This window comes from Rhagoletis pomonella, unplaced genomic scaffold, assembly GCF_013731165.1.
Source record: "Rhagoletis pomonella isolate Grant_MI unplaced genomic scaffold, Rhpom_1.0 Rhpom_scaffold_00007, whole genome shotgun sequence".
NCBI classification, from domain to species: Eukaryota; Metazoa; Arthropoda; class Insecta; order Diptera; family Tephritidae; genus Rhagoletis; species Rhagoletis pomonella.
This window is the reverse complement of record NW_023458561.1, coordinates 2,564,023-2,582,071: the sequence shown is the minus strand read 5'-3', so window position 1 is coordinate 2,582,071 and position 18,049 is coordinate 2,564,023. Positions and strand designations below refer to the sequence as shown.

Sequence of the window (18,049 nt, the reverse complement as noted above, 5' to 3'; positions counted from 1 at the left end):
TATGCTTTAAAGATCATTTATGTTTTAATAAAAATATTCTTGTTTATTTACGTTATTAATTTGATAGATAATTTTGTTGAAGGTCATTGACTTTGGGTTAGATAGTTGCATAATTTTTAATTTAAATTGATAGTGCAAGATATTGTTCTTATCTAAGTTGTGTTATGATCACTTTCTAATGTTGTTAGTTTAATTGTTATATTGTAGTGCCGCTTGTCGCCTGGCAGGAAAATAGAGTATTTTAAAAGGTTCAATCGAAAATACCAACGCAATCTTATTTTTGCTAAAAACAAGTAGTTTCTTTCCCGCCATCTATCGGGCAAGTTTGCTTGTATCCCCTGGAGCCAATCCTCCCCAGCAAAAAGTTCGCCGCCACTAGCTAACCGCTCACCTTTTGTGTTTTTTTTTGCCGCCACCAGCATAATGTATAAGTGCATAAATTAAAACAACTTAGCTATAAAGTAACATTAGTGAGGCCCTCAGCCGCCATAGAAAATAATTTTTTTTTGATTTCGTGCTCAAGTGTTAGGACTTGCAACTTTGGTTTTAAATTCATAAGTATAAAGAAGGAAAAAAAAAATGTAATAATGTACTGCAACTATTAACTTAAGAAAAAAAATGTTTGCTTAGAAAAAGGAACAAAAAAAAAAATGTAATTAAATTAGAGGAAGAAGGTGCACCTTAATGCATGCAGCTAGTAATACTTGATTACATACATACGTTTATACACTAACGCAACCATACACTCATGATTATGCCCGCTTCCCGAAAATCACAAAAACGTTCCAGCCTCAACAGTCACCACCCCTCGCACACCGAAAGATCTTTCGTCGTGGGAGCAATGCTGTAATTCTCTTGCATTATAATTATTTTTGTTGTCCAAAGCTCATAAGCAGCCTAATATAGTGATCATAATTTTGGTTTTGGTTGTTGTTGGATTTTGGGCATTTTTTCGTCCGCTGAGCCAAATCATTTTTTTTTTTGCTCAAACATATGTACATCTGTACACACATAAATGATCGTGTTCTTATCAATTTTAGTGAAGTAAAAAAGTAAGAGAAAAAAAAAGAGAGAAAAAAAATAACTTTTAGCTGTTAATCCCAGCATTTCTCTTACATATTTGATATTTTATTTTGTGCTCACAAACTTTTTAAAAACAAACTGTAAAATAATATTACATTACATAACTGGTGTAAATGTAGACTTAATTCACCGCTTGAAAATTATATTAAATACTATAAATAGTAGTAAAAATATAGATGTTGGTAAATTCCATACGTATTGCATGGACACTGCAAAATTATATGTAGAGCTTTATGGCTGGTACTACATGCCCATCACTGTGCATAAAGTTCTCATTCACGGCAGCAAAATGGTATCTGAGGCTATATTGCCAATAGGTTTGTTTGGAATTTTTATTTTTGAAAGTATTTTTTTAAACTTTATTGAATATTAACTTTTTTTTTTGCTACAGGAATGTTATCCGAAGAAGCGCAAGAAGCAATGAATAAGGAGTATAGAAACTGTAAGCTATTCCATTCTCGTAAAAATTCACGTATTTCTACGAATGAAGATGTAATGCACTATTTGCAAATATCATCAGATCCTTATATTAATTCATTTAGAATGAGAAACAAATTAAAAAAATTAGAATACCATGATGATGTTAAAAAATTATTGATTGAATGAAAAAAAAATATTGTTTTTTTTATTGCATTTCAATGGGAGGTGGGCGTATTAGTGGGCGTGTTATTGTAATTTTTGCATGAAACATTTTAAATGATATAAATTACAGTAATATCGAATTTGAAGGTTGTATTTAATATATTTTAGAAAATATGGCACTTTTTATGTTGAGGTAGTATGGGTGATGGTGTTAAAAGTGGGCCAAAGTTCAATTTTTATTTCAAATAATGTTTGTAACTATATAACATTCAAGTATACCAAAATTGAAAGTTATACCTAAAGTATTACGGACAATATGGCATTTTACAAATTTCGACTGTATGGCAGGTGGGCGTAAAAGTGGGCGAATTTTCTTAATTTTTTTTTTTAAAACTGGAATTGTCTCAAAAATAACCTGTGCAAAATTTCAGAGCTCTACAATGACTCCTTGTATTTAATGCCGGCGTTGTCTCACTGTGAACCGTGAGGTCACTGTCCAATCCGACGAAGCACGACGACAGGGTCGAAATTTCTTTGGCGACCCTGCTTCGTCGGACCTATTCGTCGAGCTATTTTAGCCACGTGTGTCAAGTTAGCACTACACTTTTCGAAATTGGAAATGTTAACTACGGCATTAATTGTAGTTTTTTTTTGTAAATTTGTTGTGTAAAGAAAAAATTTGTAGCTCTCGTTTTTTAAGAAAAAATGGTATGTAGTGCTAACTTGACACCATACACTTAGTCGATAGAATGGAGATATCCAGTATGTCCCTATGCCATTAATTGTAGCTTTTAACTTTAAAATTTGTTGTAAAAAGAAAAAAAATTGTAGCTTTCGTTTTTCTGGAAAAAATTTAGTTGACTTCTTTTCGAACAAAATCTAGTATGTAGTGCTAACTTGACACCATGCACCCTTGACGACAGAATTGACATATTGAAAAGGTTACAACGGAATTAATTGTAGTTTTTTTGTTGTAAATTTGTTGTGGAAAGAAAAAATTTGTAGCTCTCGTTTTGTAAGAAAAAGTGGTATGTAGTGCTAACTTGACACCATACACCTAGTCGATAGAATTGAGATATTGAAAATGTTATAACGGCATTAATTGTAGCTTTTTTGTTGTAAATTTGTTGTGGAAAGAAAAAATGTGTAGCTCTCGTTTTTTAAGAAAAAATGGTATGTAGTGCTAACTTGACACCATACACCTGGTCTTTTAACTTTAAAATTTGTTGTGAAAATAAAAAAAATTGTAGCTTTCGTTTTTCTGGAAAAAATTGAGTTGACCCTTTTTCGAACAAAATTTACTATGCAGTGCTTGTTGGTGTTGTAGCGTTGTCGTCAATTTCAGCTAGAAGGAGGCCCAGGAAGTGTGCGACTTCCACAGGGGCTGTCCGTAGGTGTAGGATTAAAATATGTTATATATGCATATGCTTATTAAATTTACTTGTTTTGTGAATACCTTTAATTTTAAATTTATTTTATTTTGTTGTTAATAATTTGTAATGGAAATAATGTTGTCCAAAAATTTTCAGTACTCAAAAAGCTTTTTAAAGAACTAGCATAAAATATACAGAGCTCAATTTTAATTATTTAAAAATTTATTACCAACTATAATTGGCGATCCTGCCTTAATTTGACGAGGCCATACCTTTTAGCCAAGGCAACTAATATTAGATCCGCATCAAGAAATATAGCAGTCACTGGAGTTTACATTTGTTTTGAATTTGACAAAAATACGACTTAAATCTTAAGCCGCTAATTGACCAGTTTGAGCAGCTAAACTAAATCAACGCACTTCTAAATATCTGGGAGCGTTTGTACAAAATATATAATATCAGTACATACAAGAGCAGGCAAACAGGAATAGCAACAACAGCAGCATCAAAGACAACAACTACACGACAGCCGGTTCTACGTACCGGAATGACTCGGGTTTCACCCGACCAAGGGCTGTTGTTTCGGCGATCTAACCCCGTTTAGGTCGGCGAAGTATCTCAGAAGTTGTCCGTCCATAGGGCAGCATTCACTACGCATTCTCCTACTCAGGGCTGGCATCGAGTCAAACCCTGGGCCAGAAATATACACCTGCTGTGTATGCCGAAGACGTTTACACCACAACTCCACCTCAGTCAAGTGTAATGCCTGCGAGGGGTGGAGTCACCTCAGGGTCTGCTCGGGACTACGGACTCACAGACAGTGGACCACGTCGTACGTGGCCCCCTGTTGCTCAAATAGAGCAGCCTCCACGGCAACCCATAGTCCGCCCGTGCAGCCCCACACACTCACACAGCAACCACACACAGTCGCCACAACACAACAACATACCACAGCCACCACAGACCACATAACACACACAACTGCACCACCACCCACACGCCGCCGCCAACAACTCTTGGTTCCCCCCTACAATCTGCACGGTATGTCAGACCAGAATATTCCGTAATGTGACATCAGTCAAGTGCAACACCTGCCTTGGCTGGTGCCACTTTAGGGCATGTTCAGGTCTGCGCACCACGCGAGATTGGACGGGGAACTTCGAGGGCCCGTGTTGCGCTGCCCGGTCGCTGGCATCAATTGCGACGCCCCCCAATACCACCACAGGGAGGCAATCACCCCAGCAGCACACACAGCCAACGGCGGCAAGAACTTACACCTCACTCACACCCCACATCACAACACGTCTCCCGAACCACATGAAGCTCCTCCAATTCAACTGTAACGGGCTACAGAGCAAGATTGAGGAGATAACCGCCTTTATGTGTCGGCATGGTATATTAATAGCTGCGGTCCAAGAGACGAAGTTGCACAGCAATTCAACTTTGTTGAATTGTGCCGGGTACAACGTGCACCGTCGAGATCGCGAGCGAGATAATGGTGGTGGCTTAGCGTTCATAACGCACCACACCGTGCAGTATCGTCTTATCGAAGCAGACATCGACCGCAGGGATACCACCCTAGAATGTCAGGGCATCGCTATCCGGTCAGGCGATGTCGAGCTCGAAATATTTAATATATACATACCCCCTGTCACCTGCTGCCCGGCAGGATATCACCCTGATATAGGTGCGCTCCTCAGAGGTGAAAACCGTATGGTAGTAGGTGACTTTAATGCGCACCACGATCTTTGACACTCAAGCCTGTCAAACGATCGTAGGGGAACAGACTTGGCTGAGCAGATAGACGATTCGACATTCTGCACAATGAACGACGACGCACCCACCAGGATTATGGGTAACTGCAGTAGCTCGCCAGACATCACAATAGTCAGCGCTGGTCTGATAAACAGCATAACGTGGCGACCTATGCTGACTCTAGCATCAGACCATCTACCCATAGTCATCTCGATTGATAAACCAACCGACTTTGCCTCCGCCAAACACCGGACCTATGTCAACTTTTCTAAAGCTGACTGGAAAGGTTACGCGGAGTTTACTGAAAACACCTTCACATCGCTCCCCACACCAACCGACGTCTACCTCGGTGAACGTAAGTTCCGCAGGGCTATCACTGCTGCTGCAGCCCGCTTCATACCGGCAGGGTGCATATCGGACCCACGTCCAAACTTCCCTGCCGAAGCGGCTGTTTTAGCAAACGAGCGTGATAGCCTTCGTCAGGCCGATCCCGGAGATCCCCGTATCAGGGATCTCAACGCGGAGATTCGGCAACTTGTAAACGTACATAAGCGGAAGAAGTGGGAGGAGCATCTGAAGACTTGCAACTTCACCTCTGGTGTGAGCAAGCTTTGGTCAACCGTGAGGTCATTGTCTAATCCGACGAAGCACGACGACAGAGTCGAAATTTCCTTCGGCGACTATGCTTCGTCGGACCCGGAGCGATGCGCGAGCTATTTTAGCCGGCAGTTCATACTGCATCCTCCGGTAGACAAAGCCAAGCGTCGAGTGACCAGAAGGCTGCACAAACTGCCAACAAATTGTGCCCCCCTTGCTTTCACTTGCGGTGAAGTTCAGGTGGCCATCGGGAAGGCGAAAGCCTCCAAAGCCATGGGTCCCGACGGTATATGCATGCTGATGCTGAAAAATTTGGGTCCTGCGGGGGTAGCGTACCTAACGGAGGTCCTCAATTTGTCAATGGCCACTCTCATCATCCCAGACATCTGGAAGGTGGGGAGAGTGGTCCCACTGCTCAAACCGGGGAAACCTGCAAACAAAGGAGATTCGTATCGTCCGATTACACTCCTTTCCCCGGTAGCGAAGACACTCGAGGCCTTGCTACTCCCGTACTTCACAAATCACCTGACCCCAGCGAAGCATCAGCATGGTTTCCGTAAAGTGCACAGCACAACAACAGCACTTAACGCCATAAACACTCAGATAACTCGTGGCCTTAACCGTAACCGTCCCTGTGAGAGAACGATTCTAGTAGCGTTGGACTTGTCAAAGGCGTTTGACACCGTCTGCCATTCCACGCTACTAGAAGATATAGAGGCCTCCTCTCTCCCACAGAGGCTCAAACGGTGGTCGGCAAATTATCTAAGTGGTCGACATTCGTCGGTAATGTTCAGAGACAAAACGAGTAAGCAGCGAAAAATAAAACAGGGGGTTCCTCAGGGTGGTGTCCTTTCCCCGCTACTGTTTAACTTTTATATTTCAAAGCTCCCTCAACCACCAGAGGGAGTCTCGATTGTCTCCTATGCCGACGATTGCTCGATTATGGCGACTGGGAATGGAATTGATGACCTGTGTTCGAAAGTAAACGGCTATCTCTCCAAACTTTCTCGCTTCTTCACTGCAAAGTGTCTAGCCCTCTCCCCTACGAAATCCTCCGCGACCCTGTTCACAACCTGGACGAAGGAGGTCAGGCTACCGCTGGGGATTCACGTCGATGACACACCAATTCCGACGGTGAATAACCCCAAAATACTCGGAGTAACTTTCGACAGCCTGCTCTCCTTCTCTGCGCACTCAACCGCTATTGTCAATAAAGTACAGAGCCGCAACAAGGTCCTCAAGTCGCTAGCCGGCAGTACTTGGGGCAAAGACAAAGAAACGTTGCTGGCAACATACAAGGCAATAGGCCGGCCGGTTCTGAACTACGCAGCGCCAGTGTGGTCGCCTGGGACTAGTAGGACGCAGTGGACGAAGCTACAGACCGCACAAAACACCGCACTGAGGACAGCGACGGGATGCCTCCTGATGACGCCTGAACACCACCTGCACGGCGAGGCGCAAATGCTCCCGGTGAAGGAGCACAATATAATGCTCTGCAAGCAGTTCCTGATTGGGACCCACAGAAGTGGCCACCCGTGCAGACAGCTGCTTGCAGAGGAGCCCTCGCCTAGGCACGTCAGGAGGCATCTATATGAACTAACGGACGAAGTCCAGAGGTTCATTAAGCAACCTCTGGACCCGACAGCCTACAGACAGGCCTTGAACGGCATTCACAGGGACTCAGTCTCGAGTTATGTAGACTCTAGACCTGTGAATGCCGTTCTAGGCACACCACCCCCGGACATTGACGAGACGGAGCTTCATCTGCCTCGGGAGACGCGCACCACACTTGCACAACTTCGCTCCGGCTACTGCAGCAGGTTAAACTCCTACCTGAGTAGGCTGAATGAGGATGTGCCTAATGAATGTCCGGCATGCGGAGAGACCCCACATGACTCGAAACATCTCTTCGCATGCCCGGCAAACCCGACATCCCTAACGACCTTGTCCTTATGGGCAAACCCCGCAGAAGCTGCACGCTTCCTAGGGTTGCCGTTAGTGGAACTTGACGACAACGACTGAGATACCAGCCGATCTGGGCGGGGTTGTTGTAGCCGCTACAACAACAACAACAACAACTACAACAATTATAACAACAACAAATAAATTTACGTAACAACGGCAGCGAGCAGATATCAATGGATCTAGCAAGCAACAGTCCATTTTGAAAGATAAGCTACTTAGTTTTTACTATTATTATTAATATAAGTTCTTTAATATTAGATAAAATTCTATAGTTTTCTTATTTGTAAATTACTCATTCCCTTCAAAATGATTCATTCACCTCAGAATATAAACATGCCTATACACACACAAGATTTAGATAGTTCATTGATCGATTTACAAAATGACACATTTCAAGAACAAATTAGAAATCCATATGTAGAGCAACATATTACTGAAGTTTGTGCAACTTCAGTAAAACTTCCACAATTTTGGACTAATTGCCCAGATGCATGGTTTATACATGCAGAAATGCAATTTAGTACAAAAAATATAACACAAGAAAATACTAAGTATGAACATATTATTACGGCCCTTCCACAAGAAGTCATTGTAACGATTTTGGATTTCATTCAAAATCTGCAACAAAATAACAGATTCACTGAGTTAAAGAAAGTCTTAATCGAAAGACATTCTTTAAGTGAGAATTCAAAATTGGATAAAATTTTGTCAGATTCTGAAATTGGGGATCGTAAACCTTCAGAATTTTATCGGTCACTTATGCTATTTTCCGGTTCTCATTTCAGCCAAAATATTCTCAAAAAACTTCGGCTTAGGAAACTTCCCAAAAATTTAAGTGCGATTTTAGCTAGTTCAAACTAAAATGATATAAATGAACTGACTAAATTAGCGGATATCATTTGGGAAGTAATTAACAAAAATTAAATCTCTTCAATTAATAATATTTCAAATTCTAAAGAGCAAAATTTGATTATTGACAATTTAGTAAAAACAACTTCTATCATGTGCGAAAATTCTCAAAAGATTTCTTTGGAATTATCTGAAATTAAACATCATTTGAGTCAAAATCGGAGTAGATCAGGATCATTTCAAAGAAACAGTTTTGGGAATTCATTTAAGCGTACATCAAGATCTTGAGACAATCCAAATTGGATGTGCAAATATCATTATAAATTTGGTGATAAAGCAAAAAAATGTGAACAACCTTGTTCATATTCTAAGAATAAGGATTCAACAAACTAAATTCGTCCGTTGTTACAGCGACAAACAACGGAAATTTAGATATTTCAACGCGTCGCTTATTTGTTTTTGATAAGGAGAATAGACAAAATTTCTTAATTGATAGTGGAGCAGAAATTTCGGTACTTCCGGTATCAAAATTTCCTCATACAAAAAAATCTTCTGACATCATTCTTACTGCAGCTAATGGTTCGACGATTTCGACTTTTGGAAAAAGGCTTTTGAATGTTAATTTAGGTTTAAGACGTGAATTTCCTTTCACATTTTTAATAGCTGACATGGCAAAGCCAATCATTGGTGCTGATTTTCTTTGTAAATATGGTATTCTAATTGATATCAAGCACAAACGTTTAGTTGATCCATTGACTAATCTTTCTGTGGATACGATTTCGAATTTTTGTAATATTTCACTTCCAAAATTATTTATAGTAGATAATCAATATACAAAGTTATTAAAACAATTTTCTTCCCTTATTGAGGAACCAGATTATATGAAGCCAGTTAAACATTCGACGGTACATCGGCTTGTAACAGAAGGAAGTCTTCCATTTTCTAAACCAAGGCGGTTAGACATAATTAAATATAATGTTGCTAAAGCTGAATTCGATTTCTTAGTTAAAACAGGAATTTGCAGACCTTCAAATTCCTCAGTTGCATCTCCTCTCCATTTAGTACCTAAAAAAGAATTAAATGATTGGCGTCCTTGTGGCGATTTTCGAAGATTAAATGTAGTAACTGTTCCGGATCGTTATCCCTTACCGCATATTCATGATTTTAATATGAATCAGAAATAGAAATATATTTTCTAAATTGGATTTAATAAGGGCATATCATCAAATTCCAATGGCGGAAGAGGATATTTATAAAACCGCTATTACGACACCTTTTGGCATGTTTGAATTTACATGAATGCCTTTCGGACTTAGAAATTCAGCGCATACTTTTCAGAGATTTATTAATGAAGTCGTTAGTGGTTTAGATTTTGTTTTTGCTTATATCGACGACTTACTTATTGCAAGTGAAGATGAACAACAGCATTTAAAAGATTTACAAGTGCTTTTTCAACGCCTTACGGAGTACGGTTTAAATATTTATAGCCTTACGTTTTATTAATTAAAACTATATTTTACGCACTTAGCGTACAAATAAACTACAAAATCAGAATTCTTTCTTACAAAGCAACGCGTCCGTTAAAGTATAGAAATCGAATGAATATCTTAAATGAATGAATAAAGACAATTGAATAATGAATAAAGACAAGTGAATAATGAAAAACAATGTTGCCAACTGGCATTAAATTCGAGTGTACGGGCAAATCCCTACACCACTCCCCTTCTAGAGATTTCGTCAAAGAATGGTTATGTATGGTATGTCGCTATTATATTGGAACGCCTCCCAACTCTTCCTTTGGAAAGTATGTAGGTTTAAGCCGGTCGATGGAAACAGTTACTGCTTTCGAGCCGATTAAAATTGTGTAATTCTTAGGATATCTGTTAACGACCAGATACGGCCCATCGTACGGTGCTTTTAATGGTTTACGAATAGTGTCGTCTCGTAAGAATACATGGCTGAAAAAACGAAGATCCTTAGGAACAAACACTGCAGCTTTTCGATGTTGTGATGTTTTCGTTGGTCCTACTTGCTCGAAGTGTTGATGGAGTTTTTGTACAAACGTTGTTTCGTCTACCGTCCCGCTTGCTGTGTCGAAAAAATCGCTTGCGAGCCGAATGGCCTGTCCGTACAGCATTTCCGCTATAGACACACCTAGGTCTTATTTTACCGCCGTTCGTAAACCGAGCAAGACAATGGGTAGGATATCGACCCTGTCTGTGTTAGCCGAGTGACATTTGAGCGCGGCTTTTAAAACCCGGTGCCACCTTTCCACCAACCCATTTGCCTGAGGATGGTAGCTCGTGGTGTGAATGTGTCTGGCTCCAAGCAGCTTCGCCAGTTCCTTAAACAGGCCACTCTCAAATTGCCGACCCTGATCCGTTGTAATAAATTTAGGGGTACCAAACCTGCTAATCCACCCGTTGAGCAGCTCCTTTGCCACGGTTTCAGTTCTCATATCCGCTAGCGGTATGGCTTCAATCCATCTTGAAAATCTGTCGACGCATGTCAAACAGTACATGTAACCGCGTGATGGCGGAAACGGTCCAACGATGTCGATGTTTATGTGTACAAACCGCTTGCTAGGCACGTCGAATGTTTCTAACTCGCTCCTAGTATGGCGTGAGATTTTGCACCGTTGGCAAGCTGGGCAACCACGCACACGTGCCCGCAGGTCCGAGCTCATACCCTTCCAGACGAAACTTTTTGATATGAGCTTACAAGTTGACTTTGCTCCTGGATGCGCTAGGCCGTGCATAGCGTTGAAAACCACTTGACGCAAGGCTTCTGGAATGTACGGTCGAAGCTTTCCGGTGGAGGTGTCACAAACAATCTCGACGCTTGTTCCAGGAAGTGTGTGCTTAACCAAACGTAGGGATGTGTTGTCGTCGTCTAGCAATTTCTTTAATTCGTCGCTATGGCTCTGTTCATCGTGCAGCAGCTGCAGGTCCAATGGCGATGGCATTACGATTGATTCTATCCGCGATAACATGTCGGCGACGAGGTTATCGGCCCCACTGATATGTCTGATGTCCGATGAGAACTGGCTTATGAAATTTAGTTGACGCGTCTGGCGAGGTGACAGCTTCTCCCATTTCTGGTTGAAAGTCTGTGTCAACGGCTTGTGGTCGCTAAAAATTACGAAATTAGTTCCTTCGAGGAAGTAGCGGAAATTACGAATTGCTCTGTATATCGCGAGCAACTCACGATCATATTCGCTGTACCGTCGTTCGGTTGGCGTAAGTTTTTTTGAAAAAAAACCCAATGGCTGCCATTCCCCATTTACTAGCTGTTGAAGTGCTGCGCCCATTGCGGTGTCTGAAGCGTCGCACATAAGCGCAATAGTAGCGCCTTTAGCGGGGTAAGCGATCAGTGTTGTCTCTGCCAACTGTGATTTAAGCGTCTGAAAAGCGTTCGTTGTCTCAACTGTCCAGTTTAACTTGGTCCTATCCCGTTTATTGCAGGGCCCCATCATCTTCTGTAATGGCGCTTCAATGGCTGCAGCATGTGGTAGAAAACGCCTGTAGAAATTAATTGCCCCTAACAAACTGCGGAGCTCGTGGACCTCCTTTGGTAGCTTGCACTCAAGGATGCCTTTAACCTTACGCGGCAGCGGTGTTATACCCTTTTTTGACACAAGATGTCCTAGAAACTCGACGGTTGGCTGCGAAAACTGACACTTTTCGATGTTAATGACAATGCCCCTTTCTCAGTAACGTTGAAGCAACTGTTCCAAGTGTACTTCGTGCTCCTCTTCTGATTTGGAAGCTACTAGTACGTCGTCCAAATAAGGAAAAACAAATGACAGTCCCCTTACCGTTTCATCCATAAATCGCTGAAATGTCTGAGCCGCATTTCTAAGACCGAACGTCATGTACTTGAACTCGAAAAGTCCAAACGGAGTTAATATTGCTGTCTTTGGCACGTCAGACTGGTTGACCGGAATTTGATGGTACGCTTTCTTGCAGCCAATGACGGAGAAAACTGTCTTTCCATGCAAGTCGCATACGAAATCCTGAATATGCCTAATAGGGTAACTATCAGCAACCGTTTTTGCATTAAGCCGTCTATAGTCGCCGCATGGCCTCCATGAGCCATTCGACTTTTGAACCATATGCAATGGGCTGGCCCATTGGCTTTTCGAGCGTTGGCATATCCCACGATCCATGAGATATTCAAACTCCTTTTTTGCTATTTCGAGTTTTTCCGGTGAGAGGCGACGTACTTTCTGCGCCACAGGCGCTCCTCTTGTTTCGATGAAATGTTGTGTCGACGTTTCTTGTTGTGCTAATCTACGAGAATCGTCCGTGAGATCCACGTAACGGGCCAAAAGCTTATGCAAGGTGTCCGCACCTTTGACTGAAAGGGTGTCCTGTGGTAACTTCGTAACTTGGCATACCGTGCGGATGTTTGTCGTTCGGTCTATAACCGATTTGTTCTTCATATCGACTAAAATGTCGAAATTTTGCAAAAAATCTGCGCCAATGATCGGATAAGAAACATCGGCTACCACAAATAACCAGCCGAATTGGCGACGTAAGCCTAGATCTAATGTGAGCCGTTTTTTCCCGTAGGTGTTTATCTGCGTGTTGTTTGCTGCGATTAACTTCATCGGTGCAGGTTGTACGTTGTCGTTCTTATTTTTTGGGATTACCGATATTTCAGCACCCATGTCTATCAAAAATGTTAACGAAAATGTTCTATCTCGTATATACAGGCGGCAAGAATTGCCATCCTCTGCTTTTGTTGCTTGAAACGGAGGACCGACTAGTTTTCCGAATGCGGTCGCACATATGCACAGGGCGGTCGACATTTATTCGCTTGTTCACCAAATGCTTGATGGTACCAACAAATATTAGATTGCGTTGGCCGTGACTGGCTGCTGCGTGCAGCTGGAGTTGATCGCGAGGGTGGAGCCTTTTGACGCCCACCATAACCGATATGATCAACATTACGTTGATTCTCACTTTCAATGCGGTCAAGTCTGCTCACGAGGTCTGCTAAAGTGGCCCGCGTGTCCTCTGTATCGATTGTGCTTAATTTGTCCCCCGGTGAAATATCCAAAATGTCGTCAGCTTTTTGGGCAAAAATTTCGACGTCGTCCTTTAGCGTGGCTAAAATTTGTTGTACGTGTACCGGTAAGCGACGCATCCACAAAGATTTAAGAATCTGTTTATCGAGGCGGTGGTTGGCCAACTCTTTCATTTCACGTAGTAGAGTTGTAGGCTTCCTGTCATTTAGCTCACACGTCTCGAATAATCGTTTGAGACGCCTTTCTGTCGACTCCCCGAACTCGTCAATTAACCTCTCCTTTAATGTATTGTATTTGTTCGTAGCCGGCGGCGCCGAAATTATGTCACTGGCATGTGCGAGAATTGCTGAATCGACTTCCGCAACGATTGCATAAAATTTTGTTTCGTCAGTGGAGATTCCAGAGCGCACGAATTGCGCCTCCACCTGTGCAAACCAGAGGCGAGGGTCGGGCTTCCAAAATGGTGGTGGCTTGACGGCGAGTCGGGCCACTTGAACTGTAGTTACTGCATCCTCAAAATTATCCTCTGGCATTTTGCGTTTTCGGCGGGGTCACCAGTTATAGCTTTACATTTTATTAATTAAAACTATATTTTACGCACTTAGCGTACAAATAAACTACAAAATCAGAATTCTTTCTTACAAAGCAACGCGTCCGTTAAAGTATAGAAATCGAATGAATATCTTAAATGAATGAATAAAGACAAGTGAATAATGAATAAAGACAAGTGAATAATGAAAAACAATGTTGCCCACTGGCATTAAATTCGAGTGTACGTTCAAATCCCTACATATTAAACCAAGCAAATGTACTTTTGGTGTTTCAAATATTGATTTTTTTGGACATAATATATCTGGAGCTGGGATTCGGTCTTCTGAAAACAAGGTAGCAGCTATTCGCAATTTTGAGCGTCCAAATTTTATTAAACAATTACAGAAATTTTTAGGTATGGTTAATTATTATCATAGGTATATACCGAAATTGGCAGAGTTCACGAATAAACTTTATGATTTAATTAATAGAACAAACAAGAGACGAGAAAAATCTTTAATTTGGTATGATAATTCAATCCAAGCCTTTGAATCCATTAAGGATAAGTTTGCGTCTGAGATATTGTTAAATCATTTTAACAAAGACGCTAAGTTATCTTTAACTGTTGATGCTTCTAATGCGGAAATTGGAGGTTTCATTCAGCAACATTTCAATAATAACATTGAGCCAATTGCATTTTTCTCCAAAAAATTGTCTCTGTCTGAGACTAAGTACAGTGCATTCGATAGAGAACTTTTGGCGATTTATCTAAATATCAAACATTTTCGTTACCTATTGGAAGGACGACAATTTACTGTTTTCACGGATCATAAACCTTTAATCAATGTCTTAAATTCAAAAACAGAACGTAGTCCAAGACAAACGAGACATTTGGAATACATCGCACAGTTCACTAATGATATACAATATATTAAAGGAGAGTCAAATATCATAGCTGATACACTATCTCGAGCTTTTGAAGTTAATGTAATTGGAAATACGGAGCTAAACTTTAAAGATTTTACAAAATGAACAGCAAAAAGATGATAAGCTTAATGTTTTAAAAATTGGATCTAAATGTTTAAATTTAAAGTTAATTCAAATTCCTTTATTAAATTTCAATATTTGGTGCGAGATAACAGGGGAAAATCCGAGGCCATATATACCAACTAATTTACGTAAGAAGGTTTTTAATATACTTCATGGTATTTCACATTCTGGTACAAAAGCTACTAGGCGACTTATTGTTAAAAGATATTATTGGCCGAAAATGACTAAGGAAATCAATATATGGTCAAAAGAGTGTGTTAGTTGCCAAAAATCGAAAGTCCATCGTAACACGAAATCTCCTGTTAGCAAAATTCCAATTCCTAAAAATAGATTTGAACACATTCATATAGATATTGTTGGTCCTTTGCCTGTTTCATAAGGTCATCGTTATATTTTGACAATAATTGATAGGTTTACTCGCTGGCCAGAGGCATATGCATTAAAAGATATTTCGGCTACAACGATTGCAAATACATTTTTTACTGGATATGTTTCACGATTTGAAGTTCCATTAAAAATTACGACTGATCAAGGAAGTCAATTTACATCCAAATTATTTTCAGAGCTAATTAAATTACTAGGAAGTCATCATATTACAACATCTGCATACCATCCGCAAGGCAATGGTATGGTTGAGAGATTTCATAGGCAATTAAAAGCTGTTATTATGGCTAGAGATGGAGCTGGAAGGTGGTATGAAGAACTACCAATAATACTTTTGGGATTACGATCTGTTTATAAAGAAGATATTTCAGCTACACCAGCTGAAATGGTTTTCGGGCAAAATTTACGTTTGCCTGGTGAACTTGTTGTTCCATCAGCGGATAACTTTTCTTCAACTGAGATTTTAGATTGTTTGCGCAAACATTTTCAAAATGTTAATTCAAATTTAAATCATCATCAAAATTCTAGCACTTGTTTTTATATTCCAAAGGATCTTCAAACCTGCACATTTGTTTTCGTTCGTTCTATAAATAAATGTTCATTACAACAACCGTACGAAGGACCCTACAAAGGTATCGAAAAAGATAAGAAATATTTTAGGGTAGAAATTAATGGTGACGTTAAAACAATTCCAATTAATAGATTAAAACCAGCTATAATTGAAACAACGCAGCATACTAACACGAACAGTCGTATTAACGATGCAAAATTAAAAAAGAAAGTTACATTTAATTTATTCGACATCAAAACTCTTGAAGGGGGAGTAATGTAGGATTAAGATATGTTATATATGCATATACTTATTAAATTTACTTGTTTTGTGAATACCTTTAATTTTAAATTTATTTTATTTTGTTGTTAATAATTTGTAATGGAAATAATGTTGTTGGCCTGTCGGTAGGTTGACGGGTCCAGAGGTTGTTTGATGAACCTCTGGACTTCGTCCGTCAGTTCGTAAAGATGCCTCCTGACGTGCCTTGGCGAGCGCTCTTCCACGAGCAGCTGTCCGCTGGGATGGCCACGTCTGTGGCTCCCAGCAAGGAACTGCTTGCAGAGCATTATGTTATGCTCCTTTACAAGGAGCATCTGGGCCTCGTCATGTAGGTGGTGTTCTGGTCTGTAGCTTCATCCACTGCGTCCTGCCAGTCCACGGCGACCATACGGGCGCTGCATAGTTCAGAACCGGACGGCCAATTGACTTGTATGTTGCCAACAACGTTTCTTTATCTTTGCCCCAAGTGCTGCCGTCCAGCGACTTGAGGACTTTGTTGCGGCTCTGTAGTTTGTTGACAGTTGCTGTTGTATGCGCCGAGAAGGAGAGCAGACTGTCGAAGGTAACTCCGAGGATTTTCGGGTTATTCACCGTCGGTATTGTTACGCCATCGACGTGAATACCCATTTGCAGCTTGACCTCCTTCGTCCAGGTGGTGAAAAGGGTTGCCGAGGATTTCGCAGGGGATAGGGCAAGGCTCATTGCAGTGAAGAAGCGAGAAAGTTCGGCGAGATAACCGTTTACTTTCGAGCACAACTCATCAATTCCATTCCCAGACGCCATGATCGAACAATCGTCAGCATAGCAGACAATGTTAACAACCTCTGGTGGTTGAGGTAGCTTTGAGATGTAACAATTAAACAGTAGCGGGGACTGGACACCACCCTGTGGTACCTCCTGTTTAATTTTACGTGGCTTGCTAGTTTTGTCTCTGAAAATTACTGACGAGTGTCGACCACTCAGGTAATTCGCCGCCCACCGTTTGAGTCCCTGTGGGAGTGAGGAGGCCTCTATATTTTTTAGTAGCGTTGAATGACTGACAGTGTCGAACGCCTTGGACAGGTCCAACGCTACTAGAAAAGTTCTCTCACAGGGGCGGTTTCGGTTAGAGTTATCTGAGTGTTTATGGCGTTAAGTGCTGTTGTTGTGCTATGCACTTTACGGAACCCATGCTGATGCTTCGCTGGGGCAAGTGGTTTGTTAAATACAGGAGCGAGTGTCTTCGCTACCTGGGAAAGGAGAGTTATCGGGCGATAAGACTCTCTTTTGTGGGCTGGTTTCCCCGGCTTGAGCAGTGGGACCACTCTCCCCATTTTCCAGATGTCTGGAATGACGAGAGTGACCATAGACAGGTTGAGGACCTCCGTTAGGTATACTACTCCCGCAGGACCCGAATTTTTCAGCATCAACATGCATATTCCGTCGGGTCCAATGGCTTTGAAGGCTTTCGCCTTCCCGATGGCTACCCTTACCTCACCGCTGGTGAAAACAAGAGGCGCACTGGGTTTTGGCATTTTGTGCAGCCTTCTGGTCACTAAAATTGGCTAAAATAGCTCGCGCATCGCTCCGGGTCCGACGAAGCGTGGTCACCAAAGTCTATCTCGACTCTGTCGTCCCGCTTCGTCGGGTTGGACAACGACCTCACGATTGACCAAAGCTTGCTCGCACCACAGGCGAAGTTACAGGTCTTCAAATGCTCTTCCCATTTCATATTTCATATATTTCATCTTTATTCAGTCTATGATTTACAATCTTACAGACTAGAAGTAGGCTTACAAGTATTAACGGTGACTAGTATATGTACAATTACGAAAATAGGTTTCAAGAGATGATTTAAAAAGACTTCTTGGAAACGAAAAGTCGATATCTAAGCTCTTTGAGATATTGTTAAATTCTACAAGGCCTCGAAAAATAGGCGCAAAAGATGAGTAGTTAGTCTTAACGGCAGGAACGTAAAAGGGGATGTGAGAGCGAAGAGTTCTGAGAGGCACATTAAAGATAACCTGCTCAAGAAGA

The 18,049-nt window shown here is 41.3% G+C and overlaps 3 protein-coding genes across 3 annotated transcripts in view; 1 reads left to right on the top strand and 2 right to left on the bottom strand.

Moving 5' to 3' along the window:
- LOC118743565 overlaps positions 1-11,676 on the bottom strand; it is a 120,838-nt gene extending 109,162 nt beyond the window's left edge. The window contains exon 1 of the mRNA XM_036476330.1: positions 10,617-11,676. Coding sequence (XP_036332223.1) covers positions 10,617-11,676 — 1,060 coding nt within the window. The remainder of the gene's footprint in view (positions 1-10,616) is intronic.
- Positions 1-18,049, top strand: part of LOC118742247 (peptidylglycine alpha-hydroxylating monooxygenase) — a 148,891-nt gene that overhangs the window by 1,795 nt on the left and 129,047 nt on the right. The gene's annotated exons all lie outside the window — the stretch shown is intronic.
- Positions 12,972-13,769, bottom strand: LOC118743564. The gene has a single exon (XM_036476329.1). The coding sequence runs from the start codon at positions 13,767-13,769 to the stop codon at positions 12,972-12,974; it is 798 nt and encodes a 265-aa protein (XP_036332222.1).

Bases quoted from the DNA above. Each gene is read 5' to 3' on its own strand.
- LOC118743564 (XM_036476329.1), bottom strand. From the start codon at position 13,769: ATGCCAGAGGATAATTTTGAGGATGCAGTAACTACAGTTCAAGTGGCC.